The sequence below is a fragment of the Ahaetulla prasina genome, chromosome 6 (genome assembly GCF_028640845.1).
Source record: "Ahaetulla prasina isolate Xishuangbanna chromosome 6, ASM2864084v1, whole genome shotgun sequence".
NCBI lineage: Eukaryota > Metazoa > Chordata > Lepidosauria > Squamata > Colubridae > Ahaetulla > Ahaetulla prasina.
The window spans coordinates 43,458,308-43,471,580 of record NC_080544.1 but is presented as its reverse complement, the minus strand read 5'-3'; the positions used below and the strand labels follow the sequence as shown (position 1 = coordinate 43,471,580).

The following is a 13,273-nucleotide window of genomic DNA, read 5'->3' as shown; positions in this document are numbered from 1 at the left end:
CATAATAATTCATATATATAATAATATGATATAATGATATAAACATAACTTGTGGTCATAATATTGGAATATCACTTTATTCCGATCATTGCCATCTCTAAACCACGGAAGAGTTGGGACAGTTTTATCTCTTTAGCCTACATGTTAAAAGTGTTAAAATTATGATTTGGGAAATGAGAAATAGAAGAAATGGTTTTTTTCCACAGCATTAGAACCTGCTAAATTAGTCAAAATTCAGGGCAGAGAAAAGGAAGTTTTTTACATTGTGTACTGCCAGTATGTGATGGCTCGGTTTATATTGAAGTTGTTTCTTCATATGACATGTTTATTGCAAAATTAAACCACTTTGTGCTTCATGGTGCTCATAAAATCTTACTTGGATAGCTTCCATTAAGAGTTTAGTGTGAAACATAATAAGAGACAACCAAACTAACCTGACAGGAGCAATTGGAGGCATAGTTTTTGGAAGTTCAAACATTGTCCTAGAAGCAGGATTAAACTGAACAGCTTTGTTCTTCTGAGGATTAGCTGGCAAAGGCTTCTGAGGAGGACTTGGTTTGCAAGATTCCTACAATGTGGGAACAAAATCACAATATTGTTGTAATTCATTGATTTATACAAACATTTCTTTTATAGATTTTATCCACGTACAATGCAGTCAATGATAAAATACCAAAACAGTGTGTATTATGAAGGGTATTATAAAGACTATTACTAAACAATTCTTCATAATTTTGTAGTTATAGTTTGTCCAAAAACAAACTATAGTTCAGCCAAAAACAAACTCCTTTTGATTTAGCTTTTAATGTTTCTATTATTCATCATTTTGTCCATCCCTCATATCATGCTTTAGTTGAAACAAACATTTGCATTATATGAGTTTCCATGATTTCTATTTCTAGTAAATAATAAAAAAAATATTAAGAAAAAATACAGTCGGGAAGGACTTCTTGGAAAGTATTCAGGGGAGCTATGAAAGAGCTGGCAAAAACGCTTTGGCAAAAGTGCATGGTTTTTTTTTAAATCATTCAAAGCTATCTATCAAATCTTTTAAAATACATAAATCTGTTCTTTATTTCAAAAAGAGAACATGACAAGGCACCTAATAAATGTGCCAAGAGCGGAAACACAAAAAGATCATTGTGTACATCTGTCATTGGAACATTTCCAAATTATAGCAATTTAATATCACTTTTCTGCCAGGCATCCTGCTAAACGTTATCCTGTCAGTTATACCATGGCCCTTTTCCTATTAACTGTCTTAAAAATAAAACCCAAATTCTTATCAATTCTCATATTCCCCAAAAGGATGCAAGAACCAATAAGCATTTTATCAATAAAGCACAATAAACAGGTGCCAGAGATAAGGCATCACTTCAAATAAAATGTAAAGTTAAATAGAAGTCTGGTTGTATGAATTATAAACCTGGTGATACTTAACATTTGGACTAAAGAATGAATAAAAAATATCAAACACATTGCCATTTTTGTTATTTTGATTTATAACCAGCTATTCTGGATATAAATTCTGTCATAGGACACTTGAATAGGTAGCACTGGATTAATTGAAGTGTTTTCTTAACAGTTACAATCTGCAATAAACTCATCTATGTCCTTTAACAGAAAAGGCTGCTATTAAAATTGCATCTGTAATGGACTTTTAAAATGGCTAACTTTTATAACAGAAAAACTACCAGCTTCTATGCCATGTCTTCTGACAGATACATGGAGAAGAAATATTAGTAAAATGTTTATTATATTATAAACCATGGTTGTCTTTTTTATAGCTTCCAGAGCACACTAAACACTTTAAATTTATACTGTGTCATGAAAGAAATGGTGGCTCCATTTTTTTTTTACTTCACTGTAATTTGTTCATTTTTAGTAATTACAGAGTTTCTGAAAATGGCAAAAAACAATCTGAACTCAGAATACAACTATGTAAAAATTGGACTTCTATCTACAGATATGCTTGTTTGTGAGGCATAACAACCTTCTTCAATACCTTTAGCAATATTCTTGCAGAAGATGAAATTATAACAGCATTTATAATATAAATTTATAATTTATCAAACAAATAAACTTTGTTATCCCTTAGGCATGGAAACTTACTAAGTGACTCACTCTGGGCTTTTGCTCTCTCTTACCTCAAAATTTTTTTTTATTGTAAGGAAAATAGGGGGAAGGAACATTGTGTGTGCAACTTCAGTTCTACAAAATAAAAGAAGATCTTATAAATCCAATAAAGTAATAAGTACATTGGCTTTATTCTTCAATCAACTAACATCTATAATTATGCCTATATCAGTGATGGGTCAGAAAGACTGGATATTATCTGAGAGTGAAATGGGCAATAGCTAAATTAGATAAATAAATGGGGAAAGTTATGCTTTTAAAAATTCTACATTATAGTCTTCATAGGGTATTTGTGTTTATGAACTTTATTTGACTGAAACCGTCCAGATTCTAGGCACCTTACAGAATTTACATAGTGAAAATAGAATACAAAATTAGAATAAAGCTAATTAAATAGCAAGTAAAAGTAAACATTTAAAGTTACCCAAAATTGTGTCATAGTATACATAAATGTCCAAACTCTCTGTAGAAGAGATCATTCATGTGCCTCTGGAAAACCATGGATTTTGTTTCAATAGCAAGCTATTCCAAAGTTTGGGAGATGCCATCACACCTCTCGTCCTATATCTCCTCTTATCTGGGGACACTTAGCTCTCTCTAATTATCTTCATAAGACAAATAGAAACTAATCAGGAAAGTGGTATCTAAAATGCTCCCAGACCCCAAACCATATATACTCTTATAGATAGTGACTGGCACTTTGAATTATATGCAAAAGTCTATTTGGTAATGCAACACCTGCAATAGAGATATGATATGGCTGTGTTACGGCTCATCACTAAGCAAGCATGCCTCTGTGCACCAGACAATCTTTGGGTGGTCTTCATGTGCAGCTGCAAGCAGAGCAAATTACAGTAATCTAATTTAGGCTTATTTTTAAGACAAGGGCCTAATCAACTGTCTTATGGCTGATGTTCTTCTGTGCCTTTAGTAAACAGAAGACTTAAGGCTCCAGGCATCAGACCCCATTACATTATTGGGGGGGGGGAACTCCAGAGTAAATTGTACATCATGCTTGCACATATCTGTGGCAACTTATTCTTAATTCTAAATCTGAGTTTTGCTAGATCCAGTCAAAAGCAGGCTTAAGATGGAAGAAATGATTTGGAATAATACTAAGTTGCAGGCCAAGATAACAACTAACAGTGTGCTTGTACTGTATAGGTAAACCAGAACTTGCAGTTAAGTGAAGTGAAGTAACTGATCTACAGTTTTGTTTGTTTGCTTATTACCAAATTTCAGGGACAGCTGGTGGTTAGGTCAAACTGCTGTAATCATTAGGGACATTAAGCCCATTGATAGCAGGAGCTAGTCCTGACTACGTTGACTCAAAAAGCAAAGGTTAGCTCATATGTACCCACATAAACACTTCATACTGCCTTAATATGAATAGAAATACAAATCAGGCAACTAATAATACTAAAGATAAATTATGAAGAGAGAAAATCCTCTGCAAGAAACCATCTATTCTCTAGTTTCCCTCTAAGCAAAATGGCAGTTTTTTTTAATAGTCTGGCTCAGACAAATACTAGGGAAGCGGATGAACAAGAACAAGATCAAAGTAATTTCAATACAGAGACTGTGGCAATTGCTGGAAAAAAAAGCTGCCAGCTGCATCATACAGTTCCAGCCTAGTGCTTGCAAAAGATAATGAGGTAGTATCATAATTAACACCACCACATTCAGGAGGTTTGTAAACAGCAGGAGATGGAATAATGTTGTACTATTCAATTCATGCTTCTTTCAAAAAAAAAATAATAATCTAGGTTTGTGGTCTGACTAAACAGATTCCATCAAAAAGTTATTCTACTATGTACTGATTTTCGAAGGAATGTGAAAGCTGGCTTAAGTTGGTGCCAATTTTTTTCAGATGTAAGATCTCCAAATAAATAGATAAAGTTTAAACAGTGGCAACTTCAGAATTATCAAAATGTTACAAATGAAATATCAAACTTTATAGATTTCTTCAAGCTAGAATTTATGTGAAACAAAATCAGCATTGAACTAAGATTACGGAACACACTCTGCTTTTAATAGTTTTTATGAAATATAGTTGTGGTCAATCTGTGGGATTGGTTCAATGTTTCAAATGTTATTGTAACGCTCAAAAATTATCCTGGGGTTTCGAGGCTGGCTGTACCCTCAAATGCTTTCAACAAATCAATGGAACTGTAATCAGAACATGTGAAGTGGTTAGGTTACCATCCTAACAAAAGAGCAATAATAACACAAAGCAACAATAGATGGAAGCAGGCTGGCTCAGAAAAGAATAGCTTTGACTGAATTAAATTAAACAAATTAAAAAAGCTGCAATCTGAGAACCAAATAATATATAGCTGGCAAAACCTTAGGACACTGGACACTGTCCTAAAATATGTAATTCTACATGACAGCTCATTTTCAGATTCCTTCCAAAATTGAAATTTCATCAGTTGCAGTCAAGCCCTGTGATGTCATTGTCTCTGTTCAGAAATGAGTGTTTAAACACATTCATATATGTGTTTTAACACGTATATTTTCCACAATGTTCATCCAATTCAGTTAAAAAGCGTATCAGTGGTTCATGGTGCAGAAGTATTTGCAGAGGGATAAATGATGAAAGAAATATAATCCCCATTTGCCATTGTGTGTGTACAATGTGTTATACACATATCACATGTGTATAAAAGGGGCAGAGCTTACAATGCAATGATATGACACTGCTTGCGTCATTTTGATGACCATGTACAATGTTGCAGAGGCCTCTACCATGTTGGTTTCCAGAATGAATTAGCTGAGAGCAAAGGCTGAACACAAGCTAAAGCTACTCAAATATAACATCAATTAATTAGAGACTAGTGGCATCCAGTTCTTCTGACCCAAAGCGGCAATGTGACTTGGAGAGGATGTTGGCACACTAACTGCATCTTTTAGCACTCCCTTAAAGAAGCTTCAGCTTCTTTATGTTTCAATTATGAAAGTACCAATAGAGTGTGACAGTATCAGTGTACCTTGTCACTGCTTCTTTAATGCCTCTTTAGTTCAAACATGTTTTCTGTGATCATGTAGCTGGTGCAAACGCAGAAGAAGGTGCTGCTTTTTTTTTTTAGTTATGTGCCAAAAAGCACACTCACATTCACTCTAAAGCAGTTTTGCTGCTTCGAAACTGAATAGGTGCACTTCTATACTACCGCTCTTCTTCAACAATGACCCTCCTGTTTTACAACTCTGGCACCAACACTTCCACACTAAAACCATTGTAAGATCTAATAATGACATGTACCAGCACAGTTGTGTGATTTTTCTTGGAGCAAGAATAGCAATAACACTTAGACTTATATACCGCTTTACAGTGCTTTTACAGCCTTCTCTAAGCTGTTTATAGAGTCAGCATATTGCCCCCAACAATCTGGGCCCTCATTTTACTGACCTCAGAAGGATGTAAGGCTGAGTCAAACTTGAGCCTGGTGAGATCTGAACAGCCAAATTGCAGGCATCCAGCAGTCAGCAGAAGTAGCCTGAAGTACTGCATTCTAACCATTGAGCCACCATGGCTCATATGAAGAAGCAAATATGGAAGACAGCCCTGGCATTGTTGAATTCTAGACAATCTAGAATTTAAACAGCTACTTGACAGCATGTCACACATATTGTAACAATGGCACTGTAGGAAGACATATTGAGGGTGACTGGGAATGATTAGATAAACTAGAATCAATTCTTTTTAGTGTAGCCATTCAGAATGAAATCAACCAGTAAAGAAATGCCCAAAGAGATCAAGATTGAAATTTCTCAGGTTTTTCTTGACTGCAATAGGTGACAAGGCAGATAGAAATAAAAGAACTAGAAAGGGCTATTTATTCTCCATTCAACAGCAAGAAATCTCAATTTACTCTGGGCCTCTGGAATTTGCAGTTCTGTAGAAATGGAGGTGGGGGGGACAACCTACCAGATCAAATTTCAGAGTGGGCTTGGTGGGTAGCACCTTTCCAAACACAGACTGTTGACCAGAAAGCTCATAAAGTTGTGGTTGAACCCTCTCTGGTGGGTTCCATTTCGATGCATCCTGGGCCTTCACAAAGTAGCTAATATCTCTTTTTTGATACTGGAGCAATTGTTGTACGTTGTTTCTCTAAAGACCATAAAAACAATATGCAAATCAACTGCAGTTTAAGTACACTGCATATGGCACAACTAAAACTAAGCATTTCAAGTTCAGTTTATTGCAGTTAAAGAAAAGCAGATGAGAAGAACCCAAGGAAAAAGAAAATGCTATGAACAAAATTATCTTTCCCACTGAAATAACTGTTAAAATCATTTTGGCTGAATTGTGCCAATATGCTTCTTCTCAGATATACAAATTAATGGTTAAATGTCACTGCTTTCAGGGCTGGTTTAAATGGCTCTTCCTTTTTAATATGCCCTCTTTATTTTTTCTGAAGTCAACTAACAACCAATTAACAGCTTACTCAAACACTAATCCTTGGATGTTTAAAAAGCATTATTTCTGTCTAAGAGAACTGGCTGCAATCCAGAAAGCAGTACATTTATTTGTTACAGCTCTTAAAATCTTCATTCGTCTAGAGCATGGAAACCAGTATGCATTTTCCAATCTGGCTGTGTTGATTTTATTCCAGTCATTAACCAAATTTGTATTTTGCTTTCTTTATTTGACAGAGGCCCTATTGGTGCATACCTTAGTTGTTTTCATGCACAGAGTATTGCAATAGTCTCTTGGCACAGGGTTTTTCTGTGATCTTAGACAAACCAGAACAATGACGTCCCGGCTATTCTGGACCCTATATGTTTTTCCCAGAATTTATTGCCTAGGAGGGGTTTTTATTGGCTCCCGAGAATAGCCAGAATCTATTTTAAACAATAAATGCTCATAGCTAAAGTTTTCTGGTTCATAGGTATTTGCAAAGGGCAAGAGGAAAGAAAAGAGAAGAGGAACAAGTGATCAAATGCACATCACAATGTAGCAAGGCAAATCTTGCCCTTTTATGTAATTCTATTGTGACATTGCAATAGGCATTTTGTCAGCTGGTCATCAATGGTCACAAACTTCTTAATACCAGCAGGAACATCCTCCTAAAAACCTCTTGATTTATTAACATCACCCTACAAACCTCTTGACATATTATGTTCTCTGGCTAGGTTTTTCTTTCTGTTGCCCCATTAAATGGATGTATAATTTCTTTTATTTAATTAGAATGTTAGTTTAACTAGAAGACTTTGTTTATCCCACCTTGCACTCATTAGGATTGACAGTTTCAAGGTTAATTCCTTTTTTATAGAAATTCTGGATATATTTGCACTTGGCTGTACTGTAGGGGGCTGTTATATGCACGGTTGCAATGGTTAGTGTGCATTAGCCAAAAATATTTCTTTAATTGGCAGGTTGTTACATTTTGAATTCTTTGGGGGATGACATTTTTGTAATTACTGTGTTTCTCTGACTTGTGCTGCAGGTTGGAAAAGGCATATAATACATAAATATTATAAATAATAACTACTGAGAAAAACATTAAAATCATTTTTAATGATATCCAATTAAATCTCCTTAGACATAGGTGCTAACAGGTCCAAACATTGTTCTGATCCTGGAAGAAGGCAATGGCAAATTATTGATAATAAGAAAACTACAGAGATATTCCATAAAGATCCTTGAAGCTGAGCTTGACTCAAGGGAATCTTTGACTTTATTTTTACTTCAACTATATAAAACCCACCTTGGGTGTGGTTAAATTTTGTGGCTGCTTGGCTAGTTTCTTACTGAGAGATGTTGCAGTATGAACATGATTAGATTCAGATGAACTGGAAGGCCTTGTTTGACTCACAGACCTGCAATGCAAACACACTCATTAAAAGATAGCTACTGCTTGGAATATACAACGTCAGGGTTATAGTTTGATATAACGCTCCTCTATCTTTATTTTTTATTTTTTTAGTAACAGCGACTGCAAAATACATGCAATACTCTTGCAAGAATAAAAATATTGATTTTGTTGTTGTTGTTTAGAACCACTAGTCTGTTAAATTAGCTCAGGCAATCTGTGGAAATGCTGCTTTATAGCCCCCAAGGGATACTTCTAATGAAGCTGGTGTTTAAGAAGTAATGACCTTCGCTATGGATATTGTGCTTCATTCAATGGGCTAGAGACAAAAGGCTACTTCCAATCTTTCAATATTTCAAGCAGGCAAATGCCTTATACTTTTTAATTGCTTACCACAAAACAAAATGAGAAACAATAACAAGAACATCACAAAGTGCTGTGGTCTTGATTTAGTGCCAGAAAAAATCCTAACAATTTATATTCACAGTAGATATAGTATTTCATATCTTTGTAATGTGCCTACTTTATATAAAACAGCAACAATTAAATTATCTACTATAAACAATGATATCCACCAAAAGGTAACAAAGGTAAGGAAATGAGGTTAAACACAATTTTATTTCAAATATTATATAAGGTTTTCAAGGTCTTAATGTCTTAAACCTTGGTATTCCCTTTCATGAAATAGCAACTGAAAAGCCTTTCACTTTGTTTAGGTAATTCCTTTCACCATAGGTGAGACAAGAAACTTGAGATGAATGAATAGGAGAAAATAAAGGCTTCAATATCTTTGTCCATTTTAGGCATTAAACAACATCTCCAGCCCCACCCAGTAATGGATTGTCAACTGGCTGAGATACAGCAAAATAACCATATGAACTCCCTGACAAATACAAATGCTGAGTTTAAAATTTATATGCTTTAACTATGCTTATTGTTTTGTTTTGCTTTGTATCTTGTCGATCACCTTGGTAAAAGAAAAAAGGTGGGATATCAATCAAATGAATAAAATAATATCTCCTTCTTAAGAGAGATTTTCCTGGACAAGGGCGGAAAAAGTTTATTCCCCACCCCATACCAGCTCCAATCTCATTAAGACTAGTTTCCTCAGATGATGCCTTTACATTCTTTTAAAACAAGAAGTCCAATATGAGAGACACGATGCCTCATTGCTGGCAAAACTAGATTTTATTCTGTTGAAGGACACAATTCTGCAGAGATAATCCGCTGAAGGGTCAAATGCTAATGACTAGTAGGGCTAAAGCAAATAGTTGATGGAGCTAGAATGCAAAGTGAATGAGGTTAACTTTTATTTCTCTTTCTGACATATTTTTTCCTTTCTTCTCTTCCCAGGCAATAGCTACCAGCGAAAAGAAATTAAAAAAAAAACTTTTTATCAAAAGTGTCTAAGAGTTTTGACCACCACATGCGGCTTTATACTGTTGCTCCAGGCCACCCATTCCTGCTTTAGTGGATTGTCTGTGTTTTTAATTCCTCTAATAACTCTTCATATGTTGTTTCTGTTTTGAACTTTTGCCCTTTGACACATATTACATTTGTTTAATTTCATATACAAATAAAAACAAATTACACATTCACACATTCAGGCAGAACCTTACTTCTGACTGAATAAACCAAAAAGGTTTCATTGTAATAAATGATATTAATAAAAGAATATAAATAATAGGGCTGTTGGTCTGAGCTCTGAGCTTGGCTATCTGGTTGCAAACGTTTCATCACCATTCGAGGAGACATCGTCTGTGCGGTTTGAATTGTGCTTGTCTGTCAGAGCACCGGTCTTTAAATACCTTTTTATGTGATGCAAATTAAGGTGGATGTTGTTTGTTTGGCTACTTCTGAGTCATGGTCTGACTTCGGACTGTTTGAATGGCTGGTTGTTGTTACTGAGACATGGTCTTTGGTTTTAAGTACCTTTTGCCTGATGTAAATTAGTGTTGTTTGTTTGGATACTGCTGAGCCATGGTCTGGTTTCAGTCTGTTTGAATGGCTGGTTGTTGTTACTGAGAAGTGGTCTGATTTCTTTATAGCCCAACTACCAACCCGTGCTACTTATATTCAAATACATTTCAAAGTAGATAATACTCATTCTGGAAGACACTGTCCAGCAATAGACAATGGGTAGTTTTGCCTGAGATTGCAGTTTCAAAAAAGAGCAATGTTAAATACCATACCTAAGTTTCTCTATTGTAGTCTTCTTATTAATAAAGAACACTCTAATCAAGGTCTTCCTCTTGAAGTACACAAGTAAACTGGCCGCCAGAAGGCACAGGATGGTTATAAGTATTGCAATTAAGCTTCTGTTATCTAAAACAAACAAACCCATAATCCTTAATTAAAAAGAAGATTAAATCAAAAATCACTTTTTGGGTGGCAGTATTCCTAATCCACAATCATGCACACACACACACACACACACACACACACACACACACACACACACACACAGAGAGAGAGAGAGAGAGAGAGAGAGAGAGAGAGAGAGAACTATTAAGGACTAATTTTGAAATTAGACAAAAGGCATGGTTACAGATATTCTGTACTTTCATCTTCTATGGCTCAGATAATGTAGCAATGAATAAATTAGATTTCCCTAAGGTGATAGTCTTACCCCAAGAGGAATCACTATTCCTTATTGATCACTCTGGTTGAGATTATGAAAGTAGAGATCTGGAACATCTGAAGAGCCCACTTGGGAAAAATTAAGCAAAGTTGGGCAAAATATATGGGGAAATTAAAGTCACATTACTCCTTGACAAGAAATTGCCCTGTCATTCTAGAATTGATGTTCTTTATCATTTTTTGTCCATATAACTCAATATAACTATTACATAGGTATTGATAAGAGATTGTGTGCATGTCTGTGGGTGTGTGAGGTAGGTAGGTAGGAAGGAAGTAAGTCCTCCTTTATTTACCGCAGCTGGGACCGGCAACTCTATTGCTTTATCCAGAATGTGACAATTAAGCAACATATCACATGGTTGTGATTTGTAATTTTACTGTCAGCCTTTCCACTGACTATGCTTGTCAGAATTCGGCTGTGAAGCATGCAAATGCTGATCACATGACCTAATTTTGGCACACTTTCATTTTTCCAAGCTTTTTCATCATAGTTTCATCATAGTTTAATTGACATTGTTTTAGATATGTCAACCACCTTGCTTCTGCCTAGTTTGTATGGTATCTTTATTTTATATTTTACTGGATATATTGGATACTCGAATTTATCATTTTATATATCTTTTTAGTGTGTTTGTGGTAAATTGCCCACAGAGTTTCAGCTATTGAGCAGTTTAAAAAGTTTTATATAAATGAACATTTAGCGCAGAACAGTGGATTCTTGCCTCTACTTAAAATTAAAAACATTTTGTGTGTACTTATTTTTAACTTATATTTATTTAAAAAGCAACAGCACTTAAACTTATGTACTGCCTTATAGTGATTTACAGCACTCTCTGGGCGGTTTACAATGTCAGCATATTGCCCCCAATAATCTGGGCCCTCATTTTAGCACCCTTGGAAGGATGGAAGCCTGAGTTAACCTTGAGCTGGTCAGGATTGAACTCCTGGCTGTGGGTAGAGTTAACCTACAATACTGCATTCTAACCACTGCACCACCACAGCCACAAGCTAAAATACTGCAGTATCTTTCCTGTGAACTCTCATTCCAAGTAAAACTAACTCCCTCAGGGATAAATAACACTTGACTGTTTCTTTGCCCTTCTGTTGAAGGCCAAGACTTAAATTTCTGGCAAACAGCAGAAGCTACTGCTATATCTGGTGACAGGACAGGAAAAATGAAAGAGATCAGGCATCCCTAAACTTTTTGGTACCATTTCTTACTCTCTTCCCATCCTGCACCCATTTTTTTATTGGCATTATCAATTCTATTCACTGCATGTGTGAAAGGACAAATTGCACCCTTCCTTCACCTCCAGGATAAATTAAAACCGATGGGGAAAAGATCAATATAATATATCAAAATCCTATTTAAATTCCTGGGAAAGAGATTGAGCAGAATATATTTAGCATTAATGTGATCATATCCATGGAGTTTATTAAGTTTATTTGTTATGATAAAGAGTTAGATGAAAAAGGCTTCAAATGAAAAAGCAGAATGCAAAGACATGAGCACATCCAAACTTCAGAGTGTTGTTACTTGGTTTTATATAGTCAGTAGGACTTTCTGCTGAATATAAGTAATGTTGAACTGTGATTAAATTCACTTATTCAACTCCTGGACTTTTTTTTTTTTTTTGCTATTATTATTCGAAGAAGGGATTCTTGTCTGAATAAGAACTCTTTCTTTCATTTTGATTTAAACCAACTTCATCTTACTATAAAATCATTATGTCACTGTACTGATACAGAGATTTGTATGATGTCACAAACTCACCTCACTATCATAACTCTGCAGTAAATGTCATCTCATTTTAATTTGAATAATGCTGTGTATCCCATCCACTCCCTCCAAACTGAGATCATTTCCAAACTTTAATGGTAGGCACAAATGTAGCTCTGATTCTGTTCTTACATCCAATCAACATAGAAATTTCTTTACAGACTTCAAAGGTTTGGTTAAATATGATTTACAAGAGGAAAATCAATTCCTACCCAATTTCAGGCACAGATAAAGCCGTCTGATTTGCAGGCAGAATAAAGGGAAAATATATTTTTGAGAGTTGCCAAAAAATGAAAGCTTAAGGAACTAGAAAAGTTTTCCTATCAATCCATGCATACAAAGAAGCCTGTGGAAAAATGGATGATCTCTAAGTAGGCTAATTTTATTAGCAATTATTGGCTACTGCATAGGCATAGTTTTTTATTAATATGTATCTCTTTAACATAGTTATCTTGGAGGCTCACAAGATATTTAAAATTCAGTAAATATATCAATGCATTTGTATGTGCTACCACTCACCTGTATATCTTCTAAATTCTTTTTCTTGAATGACAATTGTGTGAGGTGGATCTTATTTGAATCAACTTAGTTACTACTGTTTCCTACTTAATCAATCATCACATCTTTAATTAAAGAACCAAAAGAATGATGTGGAAAATGTCAACAATATTCTAAGGATATCAAGACTGAAGTCAATACTGTCTATGATGTATTGAGCCAAGACAATTTAAGATGTTGTCTAGGATAGCAAAGTATGCTATATGCAGATGAAGTTTAGGTGACCCATATGAGGAACATAATGGTACACCTGCCTTTTCACAACGGGCATAAGAAACAGTTAGATAAAGGTTAAGGTTGGACTGCAAAGGATATTATGAGGATTGGCTAGCAATTTATACAA

The 13,273-nt window shown here is 35.0% G+C and overlaps 1 protein-coding gene across 1 annotated transcript in view; it reads right to left on the bottom strand.

Moving 5' to 3' along the window:
- The window catches only part of ADAM12 (ADAM metallopeptidase domain 12), a 302,284-nt gene that overhangs the window by 6,615 nt on the left and 282,396 nt on the right, over window positions 1-13,273 (bottom strand). The window contains exons 19-22 of the mRNA XM_058188276.1: window positions 10,145-10,277; window positions 7,848-7,959; window positions 6,065-6,247; window positions 435-568 (exon numbers count right to left, since the gene is read on the bottom strand). Coding sequence (XP_058044259.1) covers window positions 435-568; window positions 6,065-6,247; window positions 7,848-7,959; window positions 10,145-10,277 — 562 coding nt within the window. The remainder of the gene's footprint in view (window positions 1-434; window positions 569-6,064; window positions 6,248-7,847; window positions 7,960-10,144; window positions 10,278-13,273) is intronic.